Source organism: Chelmon rostratus, chromosome 2 (genome assembly GCF_017976325.1).
Source record: "Chelmon rostratus isolate fCheRos1 chromosome 2, fCheRos1.pri, whole genome shotgun sequence".
NCBI classification, from domain to species: domain Eukaryota; kingdom Metazoa; phylum Chordata; class Actinopteri; order Chaetodontiformes; family Chaetodontidae; genus Chelmon; species Chelmon rostratus.
The window spans coordinates 17,929,331-17,945,325 of record NC_055659.1 but is presented as its reverse complement, the minus strand read 5'-3'; the positions used below and the strand labels follow the sequence as shown (position 1 = coordinate 17,945,325).

The 15,995-nt window shown below is 41.6% G+C and overlaps 2 protein-coding genes across 6 annotated transcripts; one reads left to right on the top strand and one right to left on the bottom strand.

Moving 5' to 3' along the window:
• The first annotated feature begins 1,803 nt into the window (after positions 1-1,803).
• On the top strand, positions 1,804-4,348 carry LOC121613418 (piggyBac transposable element-derived protein 4-like). Its single transcript, XM_041946806.1, has 3 exons — positions 1,804-1,981; positions 2,407-3,735; positions 3,848-4,348. Exons 1-3 carry the CDS (start codon positions 1,812-1,814, stop codon positions 4,275-4,277), a joined length of 1,929 nt encoding a protein of 642 aa, XP_041802740.1. The 5' UTR covers positions 1,804-1,811; the 3' UTR covers positions 4,278-4,348.
• A 553-nt stretch (positions 4,349-4,901) lies between these two features.
• pfkmb (phosphofructokinase, muscle b) lies at positions 4,902-15,585 on the bottom strand. Of its 5 annotated transcripts, none has more exons than XM_041946773.1 (24): positions 15,473-15,585; positions 13,998-14,069; positions 12,997-13,101; positions 11,453-11,526; positions 10,953-11,030; positions 10,462-10,651; positions 9,313-9,478; positions 9,178-9,222; positions 8,558-8,666; positions 8,360-8,455; positions 8,167-8,259; positions 7,924-8,049; positions 7,670-7,734; positions 7,512-7,575; positions 7,258-7,404; positions 7,072-7,142; positions 6,836-6,923; positions 6,561-6,713; positions 6,300-6,464; positions 6,134-6,195; positions 5,918-6,029; positions 5,732-5,831; positions 5,531-5,636; positions 4,902-5,195 (listed from the first exon to the last, which is right to left on the bottom strand). In XM_041946773.1, the coding sequence occupies exons 1-24, from the start codon at positions 15,561-15,563 to the stop codon at positions 5,048-5,050; spliced, it is 2,526 nt and encodes an 841-aa protein (XP_041802707.1). In that variant the 5' UTR covers positions 15,564-15,585; the 3' UTR covers positions 4,902-5,047. The 5 variants fall into 5 exon arrangements, with proteins under 5 accessions (XP_041802707.1, XP_041802714.1, XP_041802700.1 ...); XM_041946780.1 differs by lacking the exon at positions 15,473-15,585 and adding an exon at positions 14,183-14,248; XM_041946766.1 differs by lacking the exon at positions 15,473-15,585 and adding an exon at positions 14,158-14,238.
• Positions 15,586-15,995: the final 410 nt, after the last annotated feature.

The following is a 15,995-nucleotide window of genomic DNA, read 5'->3' as shown; positions in this document are numbered from 1 at the left end:
AAGAAAATCCCCAGCAATCAAATCATTGTAATTTACTTCACATATAATGAATAGGGTCCAGGTTTTTATCTGCTTGCAATTTCTAAAGCTAATGCCTGTGAGGATGTTAATTTGTACTCAAATCTCCATTTCCCAGCATTGCAATTCTGAAAAAAATGATCTATGAGAGCCCTGATTTCTCATTAAAAGTGTGTACAATTTACAGGAAATAGAAATATAAAAGGCTAGGCTAGGATTGGAAAATGGTTAAGTAAAAGTGCTCTAATGAGCCAACAGATGTGCCTAATCTTCCATGTATTTTCCATCAGAACTCCAGTAAATATTTACACCAACATTGTTATATCAGGGGGCCGCAAAAGATGATGGTCAGTGAAGATTGTGAGAATAACAACCAGCGGCTGTCGGTGATGGAACTCAAAACCAACCAGACAGAACGAGATCAGGGCAGATAGCAACTAAGGCTCTACGGTATCATTGAAGACAAACAAGAAAAAAAAAAAGAGAATGTTAACATTTGCTGCACTGTAGTTGCGAGACCCAGGCAAAGATCAGGAAAGATATTGACTTTTTTCATCATCTGAGTCACTATAACAACAAACAGAAGAGGCCAAAATGACCATCATCTGCTTTTCGAACAGACCAGCACGAGACTTAGAGAAAGGAAAGGGCTTTAGCTCACACATGGAGAACAACCTGATATTTACAGAGGATCTTACTGCTGCTGACAAGGCACTGTGGGAGAAACTTTCATTAATGATCAGTGATTATACCTACCAGTTTCGAGGTGCATCAGGTTTAAAATTCAATGAGTATAAATCAGAATTTTTATGTTCCTATCAGGCTGAGGAGTATGTTAAAAAAAAAGTTAAATATTTAGGTGTCCCCTTTTTTAAGGATTCCATGAACGTCAACAGCTTAATTTCTCCAACAAACTGAGTAAGACTAAAACAATATTAAATTTATGGCTTTAAAAGAGATCTTTCAATCTCAGAAAGAACCTTGACCAAAGCTGAAGGGGTTTCAAGTTTTTTTTTTTTTTACCCAACCTTTTCCTCAGTCTTCATGACTCAAAGTATAGTTATTAAAAACATATTTATTATCTTTTCTGTGGTAAAATAAGCATCATCATCTAAAGAAAGCAGTGTTTTTTGGATCCAAAGTGATTTTGAATTATTGGTCTTCATGGACTTGAATAATATCTTCAAGGTAAAAATGGATGAAAGATTGTTGAAAAGCACACAACTCATTATGGTCTTTAATTTTGCACCACAAATTTAAAGAAGTAGGAGGACTTCATATTTTACTGACATTCATTGATCAATAAACTGGCAGTCATTGTAATACTGCAAAGTCATTGGTAAAACTATGCAAAGCTCAGAAATCTATCAGCAAGCTCTTGTGCGGAAACTCTATTATATGCATAACTTTTCTCCACATAAATCTACAAAATCTATCATATGGAACAATGTGTTATTAAAAGGAACTTTATTTAGAAAATTAACATTAAATATTGTCTTCTTAAAGGAAAAGGAAAACAACATAATAATAATAATAATAATAATAATAATAATAATAATAATAATAATAATAATAATAATAATAATAATAATAATAATAAATTGATATTCATGACGGGATACAACGGAAGTTAGCAAGCTCAGCCGACGGAAGTCGCTCGTGCGCAGTAGTCATTATCCGGGTATTCATTTGCAGCGGGAAGTGGCTTTGTTGGTTTCGTGAGTAATGTGTCCACTAGTGTTTATGATGTTGTGATTTTTTTTTTTGTTTTGAAGACTTTCGGAAACTAAACAATGGCGTTGAGTACGTGGAAAAGGAAATACAATCTCCGAGACAGGGAAGAGTGTACTCGGCGTGAAAGCGACAAGTCTGGGGACGAAATGTCTGACGAAGAGAGTGAAATGTCGTCTGTTGACTCTGAAGCAGAGGCAATGGCGCTGGAGGGAGGAGACATTATCATCAAGTAAGTGTTTTGTCTTATAGAAATGCATATTTCGACATGCAACATAGTTTGAATTATGAGTACAGCTTTTGCCGATCATGTTTCACCAGTCAATCTGTTTATCTTACCAGAGTTTGTTGGGGAGGCGTGGGTGTGAACGCATAATACTCACGTTGTGGGGCCATAAGGCTGTTTACATGGTCACACTGTGGGCACACACTGTGGCCACTCCAGTGTAAGGGTAAAAGCTGTGTCTGAACTTAGGGTTAAGCAAATAGTGGCAGTGGTTAGGGTACGTCGTATGAGTTTGTGCTACTCCTGACCTCGACGAGAGGTGTGTGTTTTTGCGCGTGTCATTGTGTGAATTGATGAAATGTGAGGCAGCAAGCTGTAAAAATAAGTAGAATACACTACATGACTGATGTTTTGTTATTCTCACATAATAGGCAATTATCTGAGTCGGATGAGGATTGGCAGCCGATTACTTCACCACTAAGAAAATGGCAGCATAGAGTGAAGCAGGAAGAAACATCAGATGATTCCCCGACTCCAGAAAGAGATTCTGCCAGCAGGAAAAGACCAGGAGGCAGAGGACGAGGGAGGGGCAGGGGGAGAGGAAGAGGGACAGGTGGTGGTGGCAGCAACAGTAACAGTAGTAGTCAAGATTGGTTGTCATCCAGCACATCTGGAGAGAGATGGAATGATGTAGATGATCCAGACATAACACCACCACAACCCATCTTCACACCCTCTCATTCGCCAGGACCCCAACTCTCACATACAGCTATGTACACAACCCTACAGCTTTTCCAACTTTTTTTTACTAACTCTGTTTTACAGACAATAGTGCAGAACACCAATGACTTTGGCTCGATTCATCGCTCAACACCTTCAGTCCCGTGGATTGATCTGACATTACAGGACATGTTTTCATTCATGTCCTTGGTCATCTATATGGGTGTAGTAAAATGCTCTGCATTTACTGATTACTGGCGAGGGGGTAAACTGTACAGCCTGCCATTCCCAAGACAGGTAATGACTGGTAAGAAGTTTCTCAGGATGTGCCAGTCCCTTCACCTCAGTAGCTCAGTGGCGGATGCTGCCAATGAGAAAAGAAGAGGCACACCAGCCTTCGACCGTCTCTGCAGAATAAAGCCACTCTACGAGCAGATGAGGGATGCCTGCAAAAGGAACTATCACCCTAGCCAGGAAATTGCCATTCATGAGCGACTGTTTGGGTCCAAAGCCAGTACTACTCAGTGTACGAAAAATAAGCCTGTTTGCCAGGGATATAAACTCTTTGTTCTGGCGGACTGCAGGAACGGTTATACGTGGGACTTTTTTGTCCACGGTGGAAAGTTACAGAGACACCGTGGTAAGGGGCTCAGTTATGAGTCAGTGATGGAACTAACAGACACACGACTGCTGGGCAACGGCTACAAGCTCTTTGTTGACAGTTTTTACACAAGTCCCACCCTTTTCAGTGACCTCCTTGAGAAGAAGGTCTGGGCATGTGGAATGACCACGAACAGAACCGGGTTCCCTAAAACAAAAGTCAACAGTCTGGACCCAAAATCATCCCGTGGCAGCATACGCTGGATCAGGAAAGACTCCCTGCTCTTTCTCCAGTGGCGAGACTCAAAAGATATCTTCATGTGTTCAACACTCCACACAGCCCATGCAGAGGACACAGTGCGAAGGACTGTCAAAGATGCAGATGGGTATCTGACGTTGAAGGACATCCCAGTTCCACCAGCAGTGAAGGAGTACAACCGGTAAGTACTATATATTCAACTATGTTTTATGCCCTTTGAAGTGTGACACTTTGTGTGCTTGATACATTTTTTGGCAGATTTTTTTCAAGTTTGTTTTTTCTGTCCACCCTAGATGCATGGGTGGAGTGAACCTCTATGCTCTGATGGACTACTACAAAGTCCTCCACAAGACCCGGAAGTGGTATAAGACGTTCTTTTATCATTTCATGGACATTGCTATTGTGAACGCCTTCCTCCTCCACAAAGACATTACAAAAGCTAAGGGACAGGTACCTATGAACCAGAAGGCATTCAGAGAGACCCTTGCAGAGGAGCTTGCAGAAGTGGGGTCTCCTTCCACAGCCAGACCTGTACCATCTCCTGCTCCACACAGTGCACACCACAGGCCAGTGCACATCAGTGGGCACAGCACCACTGGTCGGCTGAAGTGCAGGCAGTGCCATGCAAAGACACCACTGAAGTGCTCCTCCTGTGATGTGCCTTTGTGCTTTGTCCCTGGTCGTGACTGCTACAATGAATGGCATGTTAGCAATAACTTGTAAAAGGAATCAATGTAGATTATGTAAATAGTTTGCTGTGTGTTAAATTTTATATAAACTGCTTTTCTACAGTAGCAGTTGTTTTGACTCTTTTATATGCACAAGGTTTAGTTTCAGCAAGGGAAAAGAAGCTCTGTTTTTATGTTTCAGTTTCTCTGTGCCATGGTATATGTCCATGGTCACCAAGTTTCCTTTTAAGACATACCGTTGGAAATATGTAAAATATTCATTTTGTGATGGTATTGTTATGAAATTTGGATTTAGTATGGCTTCGTGCCTGCTAATATTTCCCCACTACAGTCATCTGCAGGCATCTGTTTGCAAAAGAAAATATTCAGATGAAAAGAAAAACCGTCTACCTCAATGTGTTCAAACCTCTGTTACTCAGTGCCAGTAGCACTTGCAGTGATTCTGACTGTTGGGGAGAGAGCTTTTAAAAGAGACCAAAAACCATGAATGTACTTTAGATGGTTCAAGAACCGTTTTTGATTTACTTTGGGTAGGTGTTTTAGGCAAATTGTATAGGAACGGTAGGAGATTAATTTAGATTTTAGATGGAAATACAATTTTAAGTGGTGTTCAGTAGCTGCAGTGGGAAAAAAGAGACCTCACAGCCTGGTGTAAAGTTTGTAAAGATAATCACCTGTCTTACTTGCTGTGTGTGTTTTGGTAATTATCATCTTTATTTATATTGCACTTTTCAGAGACAGAGTGAAGAGCGTGCTTTATGCAGAAGGCATTCAGGTCATGCCAGGTGCTGATGAAAAGAATGATCACATAGAGATGCTACCAAGGCCTCTCTTCTTGATGACGTGTTCCATCACCGTCTTTTCAGTGGTGTCCAGATTGATCTTGTATTTTGCCAGAATTTTCAGGATGGGTCTCAGCTTTAACCACCACTGTATCTTTGGAATGCGATGTCTGTGGAGGACAACAATTGTCATTGCAAAGAGGAAAGTGAAAACAAACAAGGCTCTCAAAGCCAAATACTTTTTGTAAGATGTCTCAATAAAAGATGGATTCAGTTTTTTACCACTAGGGGGCAGAATGACCCTGAAGTAAACTTACAACAAGGACCTTAAGCCTTATAGCTGACATGTAGGCAAACAACTACTTATGCACACACATAAGTACAATATTTACTAATGTTTTACATTGAGTTTGGCCCACTGCAATGTGAGTTAACACAGAACAATGCAAAAGAATAAGTAGGAAGAAAATAAACTGACAGAATAGAAACGAAGTCAGTGTCTTACTCAAAGTCAGTGTGTTCTTTAAGTTCTGCCAGAGGTTGGAAGACCAAAGATCTCTTCCTCATGCCCAGGACACAGGCTGTATTTGGAGAGTTGGCAAAGATACGACCTGGAGGTTTGATAAAAATATAGTATACATTAGCACAGGGGGTCATCACACAAGTATACACAAGATCTTGTGTTTTTAATGAGATCAGTCTTTACCATGTCTGTAGCATTCCTTCAGCTTGTCAGTCAACCATAACACAGACTTGATCCCCATCTTGGTGCCAAAGTTCCTGTCGAAGGGACTTGGTGTTCCACCCTAATGACAAAGGATATGTTTGTGAAATTGAATTGGATGGCAAATATAATGAGCATGTGCGCAATAAACAGAATCTAGTGGCCCACCTGCTGCATATGTCCAAGTACATTCTTCCTGCAGTCAAACACACCCTTGCCCTCCTCTGTGTACAGGCTGAAGATAAAGTCTGTGGTGTAGTTGGCGTTGCATTTCTCATTTCTGAATAAAAAGAGCATTGTGTGAGATCTGAAGCCATACAAGCTGCAGGGTGTTGAGGAAAGCTGATTCTACGCAGAATAGAAATTATGCAAATTCCTTCAAACCTCAGAATCAGTCCTCTCTTGACGGTGGTCTTCATCTTCTCCACTAGATGTTCCACATTCTCCTGCAAACCAAACAGACCACAGAGTTTAGTATCCGTCCATACATCCCTCACTGATGTATGTCGTCACTTAGCTTCCTCTATTTTGTCCATTCATAAGGACAGACCTCGAGGTGATGGATGCCGAAAGGCTCCTCATAAATGTAAGCAGCATCGGCTCCGGAGGCCAAGCCAGCCATGGTTGCCAGGTAGCCGCAGTATCCTCCCATTGTCTCAACAATGAACACTCTTCTCTTGGTGCCAGCAGCAGATTGTTTGATCCTGTCGCACGTCTGCAAAGGAAAAAAGAAAGAAGTAGTAGAATATAGTGCGTCAGATTTAGTTCTCTGATGATCAGGTCTTTGTTTTGTGTTCTGTTAGAAGTTTACCATAGTTATGGTGTTAAGCGCAGTATCTGCGCCAACACTGAAGTCAGAACCAGGAACGTTGTTGGAGACAGTGGCAGGAATAACGACAAGGGGAATACAAAGTTCCTCATACTTCTCTCTGGCCTGGACCATCTCCAGACCCCCAAGAAATGCCTAGCGAAGACAGGAATGAGAGAGGAAAACAGTTAAATATCAGTGAGTGACTTTCACTGTCATTTAAATACCGGGGTTTAGTGTTGTAACACTGTTAGAGCCTCTATATTTCAGCTGCTCACCTCAAAGCCTCCAATAATGATCATGGCGTGAATGTTGAACTTAGTGATGCTCAGACTGATCTCCTCCATGAACTCATGTGGCAGAGATCTTTATCAAATGAAAAACACAGAATCGTAGCAGACGACACCTGATCAGTGTTAAAAAAGCACCTCAGCCAGTGTTCATACAAGTCAATGTACACTTAAAAGTACTGAAGATTGTACCAGTCAACAGAGTGTTTGTGAAAATATCTCACCTCTTTGTGCCCAGCATGGAGCCCCCCTTTCCAGTCCATCCTGCCACTCCAGACCAACCAATAGGCTCGATCTGTGCAGGGACAGAGTGCATGCTCTGTCATGCTCTGTCATATGTTTGGGCTTTGCAGCAGCATGGTAACGCTGACTTATCATCACAAAAGTAAATGCCGTCTGGTTTTGTTTACCATTCCATGAGCCAGGCCGTCGAAGCCGTCGTGCACCGCCAGCATCTGGTGGCCCTGGAGGAGCCCGATCCTGACAGCTGAACGAACTGTAGCATTCATTCCAGCACACGGAGCTCCCACGTTCAAAATGGCAATGTTGATGTTACTCTGGCACGGGAACATTCACAAAGACGTTTCTCAGATTAAATGCATTGTCCACTGGGGCTTGAGAGACAGCGAATGTACAGTAAGATGGTTAAAGTGTAGTTCCTGACCTTTTTATCTGGGATGTGCACATGAGCCAGCATTTTGTAAGTATTCCAGTTGTTCTCGAAGCTCCTATTGTCAAAATGCAGCACACATGCACCGACATTTGAAACTCGACAGAACACTTGAGAATTTGAAATGGATAACATAAAGGTGCATGCCTCACTTTCCCCTGAGCTTCACTGCATCGTCAAACCTCCCTTCAGCCATGGCTGTGGTGACATCTTTAGTCTGATGTGAAAAAAGATAAAATGACAAAAAGAAAACTGGGAATTAAATCAGGATATTAGTATTATTATGCAAAATGTCAAACGTATAGCTTGTTAGTGCTCAATAATGCTTGTTGTTGAAGTCCTGTTCATTCGTTTATTTTGTACAGACCAAAGAGGGATGATTAGTTTCACAAGAGGTTTGACTCACCACTTGCACGCACTCCATGAGAGGCAGCCTGACAGCCATGTTTCCAGACAAGCTGACAACACATGCAGGAGTGTCTGGTGTGGCCTCCAGCAGAGCCATCACAGCTTCCACACCCATCCTGCTGGCCTGAAACATGACAATCAAAAAGCAGACGCTTGGAGAGGCAGGTACACTTGTGTTTATTCACATTTTTAACAAGAAATAAGATCAATTGTTAGAGTACTATATATATAGTCACATTACCAGGATTCTGTCAAAGGCAGAAGGGGTTCCTCCTCTTTGTACATGGCCCAAGATGGTGGTGCGGGTGTCAAAGCCTAACTTCTTTGCTACCAGCTGGACAGAGAGATTATGATGTTGTGCCCAATCTCCCTCATATGAAGAGCCTGTATGCATACTATATGTGCTGGTATATTGGATTCCTGCCTTTACTGACCTGTTTGACGTGGTCACATGTGATAGATTTACCGTTGCGATCTATCGCCCCCTCTGCAATAATGATAATATTCAAACGGGAGCCACGGCCTCTTTGCTGAGAGGGACACAGAAAACCTGTATGATCAACAAAGACACTTCTTCTTTTTAAGACAGATACAAGTTAATCGTCGAAGACGACGCATGACAAGCCTTTTACATCTGACAGCCTTCTGCACAGGTGCTCCTCCCATCCTTCATCTGGGGGCATCTCTGGGATGAACACCCAGTCAGCGCCACAGGCCAGAGCTGTCACCAAAGCCAGGTAACTGTCGGTAAAGAGTCATGAGATGGGGTTCAAGTGTCTTTGGCAAACCTGACAGAGTGATAAGCTTTTTAAAGTAAGTATCCAAAGCTGATGTTTCACATCATAAAATTGACTTTTGTCATAAAATAAATCCACAAAACACCCCCCCCCCCATCAGGTCACAGTCTTATCCATATTTGTCTAGTGCTTTAGTTTATGAAACCAAAACTAAAACCTTCAATGCTAATGACATTTTCATTAGCCTTTGGAAAAGTTAGCATGCTAACATGCTAAACCACTTACTGTATATAAAAAATGTTATTTTCTTTCTATACAGTCTATGTGCTACAGATGTTGAACACTGTAAACATTACAACCTGCTAAGCAAGATCATGTTAGCACTGTCATTCTGAGTAAGCATGATAGCATGTCTGTCAAGTGTGTTTTCTTTTTTATTTGAGATTTTTAATGTAGTAAAGGCATTATATATATATACATACATACACACACACACACACAGAGACTGTACTCACCCACAGTGCCTTCCCATTACCTCCAGAATGAAGGTCCTCTGGTGACTGCAGAACGACATATTTCATGTCAAGAGGCTTAAAATACATAAATACATGGCAGGTCTGTCCATCAGACATGTATGAATGGTTACACACCTCTGTGCTGTGGTGGTGATGGCGTCCACTATCTCTATGATGCGATGCAGGGCAGAGTCTGTCCCGATGGTCATGTCAGTGCCACAGAAGTCATTGTCGATGGAACCCACCATACCAACGATATTGAGATGGGAGGAACCCTTGGCCTCATTTGACGTGATCTTACCTGAGCACAGGTTTAAATCAGAGTAGTCAGATACGGTTAAATCTCCTCTCCTGGCATTGATTAAGCCCTACCAAAAAATCCCTGTTCATCAAAATTACACATTTAGAGAGTTTATCCACCTTAGATGTAACTCTACACCTTTGCCTTCATTTTGAATGCATGGATTTGTGAGTATACAAATAGACTTTGCTTCTATCTCTGCTGCTCACCTGCTGTGTGGACATACCTGCTCACCTTTGATTCTGCTCATCAAACACACAAACCTCTCTTGTTTCTACTTTCTACTGTACACTACACAGCGGCAAGTGATAATATAGGAGCAATTCAGCCATACATGTTCAAATGGGAAACTGATTATGAGGAAGAAGAAGAAGAAGAGGAGCGAATTGTACACAGTTGACGACAAGTCGATGTATCAGAATGGTAATGCATATTATGTATCACTCTGTAAATGAAACATAGTAGTAACAGCTAACATGAACCTTTGGCTTGAGTGATATGGAAAGCCCCACACACCCTTCCAGTTACCGGGGTATATGACATATGAAACCCTGGCTGTGTGAATCTGTGCTTTTGAGACTGAGTTTCAAGGCGGAAAGGCACAGCCATGGCATTGACTGCTTATCTCACTCCTGACATGTTTTGAAGCTTATAAAACAACATCCCATAGACTTGTTAACAAGGCTAAAAGAGTGAGTTTTGTTCTGAAGTTAATGCAAACTTAAAACTTTCACCATGTTGTTTTGACAAATTCAGTCTAATGTGCATTTCCACAGCACTAATTCCATCAGAACAGCAAGAGAAACTCTATGAATTGAGAATCTGCCACTATTTTAATAGCGGCTTTTAGATGACAATTTACAGTAGACTATGTCAAACACCTTGTACCATAACATCAGTATAGAAGAGCAGATAGGTGAAAGAGACATTTAATGTGAGGCTTTCTTGCTTAGAACAGTGAATTTTGGGATCATGCCTCTCACCAGCTTTGACCAAGTCTGCCAGCAGCTCGCCCCACTCTGTTCTGAACTGGTTGGCACCCGTCAGACTGCCATCACCTCCAATCACACACAGGTTGGTGATGCCAAGCTTGACTAAGTTGTAAGCCGCCTTGGTGCGTCCCTCTTTGGTGCGGAAATCCTGACAGCGAGCACTGCCAATCACAGTCCCACCCTGATGTCAAGCAAGGGAGGAAGGGCAGCAATACCAAACAAGAATCAGAAGGAGGCAAATAAGGGAAAGGAATAGGATTATCTGAAACCCAAGCTCTCATGTCTACGGTCCTTTTAGTCTTGCTATTTAATGAACCTTGGCATTTAAATGACCATTTGACCTACAGAACTGCACCGTAGAGGCTACAGACTTGCTCGAGTTACACAGATCATCCATCCCACTTACTGTGACCAGCTGATCACAAGTTTAAACATGTACAGATATATACAGTTTGCGTTTGCATCCTCGTGCTTGTTCTCACCAGCTGTAGCATCATTGATACACTCTCCCAAGTAGCAGGGCGGATGTGGTCTCCTCCATCCACCAGACCCTGGTAACCCTGTCAAAAAACAGTAACACAACGCAATGTCACATCCTTGAAAAGGGGTCATTGCTGGGTGGAAGCTTCAGGCTACATGAAAGAAGCATATTTTCACTCTGGCATGTTATACGTCAGGATTTGCTGATTATTTATAGGTAAGGTTGATCTTGTGTGTTAGGCCGAGGAATAGTGCAGATAATATTAGGCGATCAAAAGCAAATCATGCAGTCGATTAATCATTTAAGTGATGTCAAGTAAAGCAAAAGTGGTATCTCAATTATGACGTTTGGGTTTTGGCTCGTTGACACACAGCACATGCAAATTGAAGATACCACCTGGGACTATGGGAGCTTAACTGTGGCCATTTTTCCTAAATGCATGTGTTTCTGCTTTGACATTATACAGATTAAATGATTAAACAATTCAAAAGCTGTATTCACCTCATGGACAAAGAACACCTTGGCTCCAGTGTAGAGTCCCACTCGAACTGTGGCCCTCACCGCTGCATTCATACCTGTAGACACAGTGTGTGTGTGTGTGTGTGTGTGTGTGTGTGTGTGTGTGTGTGTGTGTATGTTAGCCCTTGTAATTATATAAGAAACCTTTGCTAGCGCTCACTCACAAGTGGAGAGGGCATTATGATGATACAACAGAATAACCCGTAAATAGTAGTGAAATAAATTACAGACACTACTGTTACTATGTTTTAGTAATTTGTGTAATTTATGCGAAACAAATTAGCATGGCAAGTGTGGGATGTGCTGATAATACTTCAATTTGCTTGATGATATGTATGATATTAGCATTTCCTTTTTCAGTCTTCACATTGACCTGCTGCTGCAGCTGCTGAACACCAGATAGGTGCAACAACAACACAAGCTCAAGATGAAGGCAGATAATAATAAATTATAAAAAAAAAAACAATAAAACAAACTTTGGTACCATTTTAATTGACTGTAATTTCATTGTCGGTCACAACTAAATTGCCAGTGATGGTGGCAAGCTTGTATTGGCCTCTGTCTGACCTTGCAACATTCAGGGTTGCTTAAAGGACAAGAAGTGGATAGATTAGCTTTAGGGGTTCCAAGAGCATCTCCACTTACAGCGTAAAAGAGGAGGAGAAGAGAGAAAGGAAGACTAGGACGGCCCTTTCCCTCCACCTCACCACTTTTCAAACACATGACAGAAAGGTCATGCCTCTAAAATTAGCCCTCATAACAGATACAGTGTTAGGGAGAGAGGAGAAAGGAGCAGAGAGGAGAAACTCGAGGATATGCAGATGACTGAAAAGGTAAGGCTGTAATGAGGATGACGTATTCCGGAGAGTGGAAAAGAAGACGGATGAGGCTAACCCTCAAGCTGTGCGGTTTTGCATTTCCACACTTCGCCTCTCTGTGTTCAGATGGGCTGAAAAACAAACAGACGGATAGCTCGCTGTCTCACACTGACGCCACAGGGTTGTGTGGGGTCACTGACACACTTCCCAAAGGTCGCAGTGGAGATGTTCCTCATCAAGTTAAAGGTCAGGGGAGAGTCTCTCTCACTCTGTGGTCCTAGCAGCTTTAGGTGATGGAATTCGTGTTGCCCTTTTCATTGAGATAGCTCTATCACATAGATAAGATAGTTGTGTTGCAATAGAGAAGTCATTAAAGTATCATTATTAATGATAAAAGGAGCAGTAAAGGAGGTAGATTTTCTTGCTTGTGAAAAAGCGGAGTCATTCTAGGGCTTGTCTAAGACAACCAAAGACTATTTAACAACAGGCGGATATCATAAAACTAGTATTCTACATTTCTAGGTTTCTGATTCACTTCACATCTCAGATTCTTCTTCAGCTGTTATGAACCCTGCTGTGGAGTTACGATGTAGTGACTTCCCACACACCAGATCCTCACAACCACCTGCCGAGACAAACAAACAGGGCAGACATGCCCTGCCTTGGCACTCCACGCTCGCATACCACCCTCGAACACCCTCCACTTACCCTGGGCATCGCCTCCCGAGGTCAGCACGGCGATGGCCCGACCCTCTCCCATCTTGGTGGGGTCAGTGGGAGCTGTTTGTGCCATGGTCCTGGAGCTGAAGCTGGCTGAGGGAAAGAGGCCTTCAGTGTAAAGATCCCTGCCACCCTGCTGTACTGTGTGGAGCACCACTCAGCTCTAACTCAGCCTGCCTGTTATGGAAAGTAATAGCAGTTGCAGAAGTGCACAGCTTAACTATCCTCTTGGCAGGCACTGAGGCACACATTTAGATGCACACACACACACACACACACACACACACACACACACACACACACACACACACACACACACACACACACACACGCACACACACACACACACAGTGCCTATTAAAAGTATTCACCCCCCCCATCTCCCACCCTCTTAATTATGTAATTTGTAATTCTTCATATTTTATTATTTTACAACATTAAATCAGAGTGCAGATAACTGTTTTTTTCATTGTGATCTTCTTTAATATCAGTGTGAAATCTCAAAATATGAATATGTGGAAGTCTGGACACTGACCACTGCCTGTTCAATTGATAAGCTTTACGTTTGGGGACTTGGTCTTTACCCGAAAATAAATCTACCCGCTTGAACCTTGAGCCGTTTTCATGGTTTTTGGTAACCTTATCTCAGGTTTGTTTGAAAAGTTTTTATTAGTCTTCTAGCTCTTAGCTTTTGGATGTTTTGGATGTTTTTTATGCAGTTGTTAAAGTCAGATGCATCATAGTAAAATGCAGTTCACTGTATGTCTTATACCTGCCTCTAATTCAGTTCTATTTGTTTTACTTTTAACACTAAACTGTGTTTTTTGTTGATCTGAATGTTATCATGTCCATATTTAGTGTATATTACTATCTGCTTTTTGGCACCATTGTATTCGGCCTTCATCTACAATACCATATTATTGTTATAACCTTATTAGAGAGACTGTGCACATTTAAACTGTGAGAGATAGTCCTTTAATCTAACCTACCAGCATCTCCCGTGGGATCAGGGCTCGAGGACAGCTTGCTTTCATATTCCAATCCTGAGAGGTCATCACCACCTGAGGAGGGAGAACCATAACACATTACCCATGTGATCCAGCCTCAATGGTGCTGTACATTTTGAACTACATAAACTCCATAACTCACTCCAGTACAAGGCAGGTACACTCACACGATAGACCTTCTCTACAAAACACAACACGCTCCAGCATTTTGTCTTGCATTTTGCTATTGACAGCATTTGTAACAGCCTCTATCTGTACATGGCAGGTTTCCTCCTTGGTCTTATCATGTCTTTTGCTGCGAGTTGCAGCTGTTGCATGCTGGTTAATAGGAATTCCGGAGAAAAGGCACATAAATACATTTTGCACAACTTCATTTATTAAAAAAAGTCTCCTCTGAATTTAGCTAGTCAGATGTGTCCAGTTCAATAAAGACTGATATCTTATTTTGTACATGTAGCTAAAACTGGTGCACACAAACAAGGCCTCTGGGTATTATAAATGGATGGCTCCCTCTCACAAAGCAAACAATTCACACAACAATTTGTACTTGCTTGTAATTTCTTAGTGGAAGTAATTTCTGTATGGAGGAAAAGTCAACCTCCAGAGGCCCCATGACACAACTGTCAGTTATTTTCCCTTTTTAATTGACTCCTCTTCCTCAAGCAGACACATTATATCTTGGTAGGCTGCTATTCATGTCTGGAATTATGAATCAGATGAATAATTACATACAGCACAGAACTATATCTACATGTGGCTATGGGCTCATGTGTGTGTCTGGTGGGTTTTGTGGCTATTAAGCTATTTGTTTGCTTCCAAATTAAGCTGATTTTAAGTACCCACAATACAGAGATAATTACTATATTTTCTGTCAATTTAGATAATGTAATGCTAATATCAACCAAGCACATCACTGCATATTATCTGAAAAATACAATAAGAAGCATGTGAACCACAAAGCATCTCAAGCTCAATATAAACATTTCAATACAATAATACAATAAAAGCGGGGGGTGCCAATTATTGATAGTAATGCCTAATTATGATGAAAAACAAATCAATGTGTGAGAACCAGCAGTGAGAGTGGGAGGCCTGTCTGTTGCAGGCAGCTTGCTGGTGTTGTCTTTAAATAGACACAAGATGAGTGAATGCAGACACATTGCTGCTATCTATAAAACACACAGGGACCCCTCCCCTTCTTCTTCCGCCATTACTGTGAAAGTGCACAGTCATCTCAATAGCTGAACATGTCAACACATGTCGCGCATGTGTTTTTAAGAACAAGTGAATATGCGTGACAATTTACCAAAAAAAATGACTTATCAAAAGTTTCCACAAGCAGTGCTCAGGAAAATGCGATTGGTGGACTCAGCCTTTAGCAACAAATCTAAGAAATGCACAGACTGAAATGACAGTGTAGAATCATAAACACACAAATATCCATGCCATATGCGTACCTTGACCTTTCCTCCTGAGCCAGAACAGCAGACAGGCCAGCAGTGTGACAGAGAGGAGCCACTGGGCTGCGAGGACGCCTGGGTACCACATCCTCACCGCACCTCTCCTCCTGGGCGACCATTCTGCATCTGAGCTGTATTAATAGCTTTGAGATCACCTCTTCATTGTGGCGCTTCATCGTTAGAGCATGGCGGGTAATCAGACACGACCCACCAGTGTCTGTAACAATCACAGTGTAATGAGGGACGTGTTGACAAATATAAAAAAAGGATGATTTTGGCTTATTGTTAACATATCTAACACTATTCATTTTACATTATTTTACCTATATATCACCATATAACAACACTATGTCACTACTATATTGCTATTATTGTGCTTTTATATTTTTATGTTATCCACTAATCATAGTATTCTTTCATTTCTGTTATATATACTTCATAGTTCAGTATTATTACTGTATCGTGTGTGGACAGTGCAAATACTATTGTATAACATTACATTTTGTTCTATTATCATGCA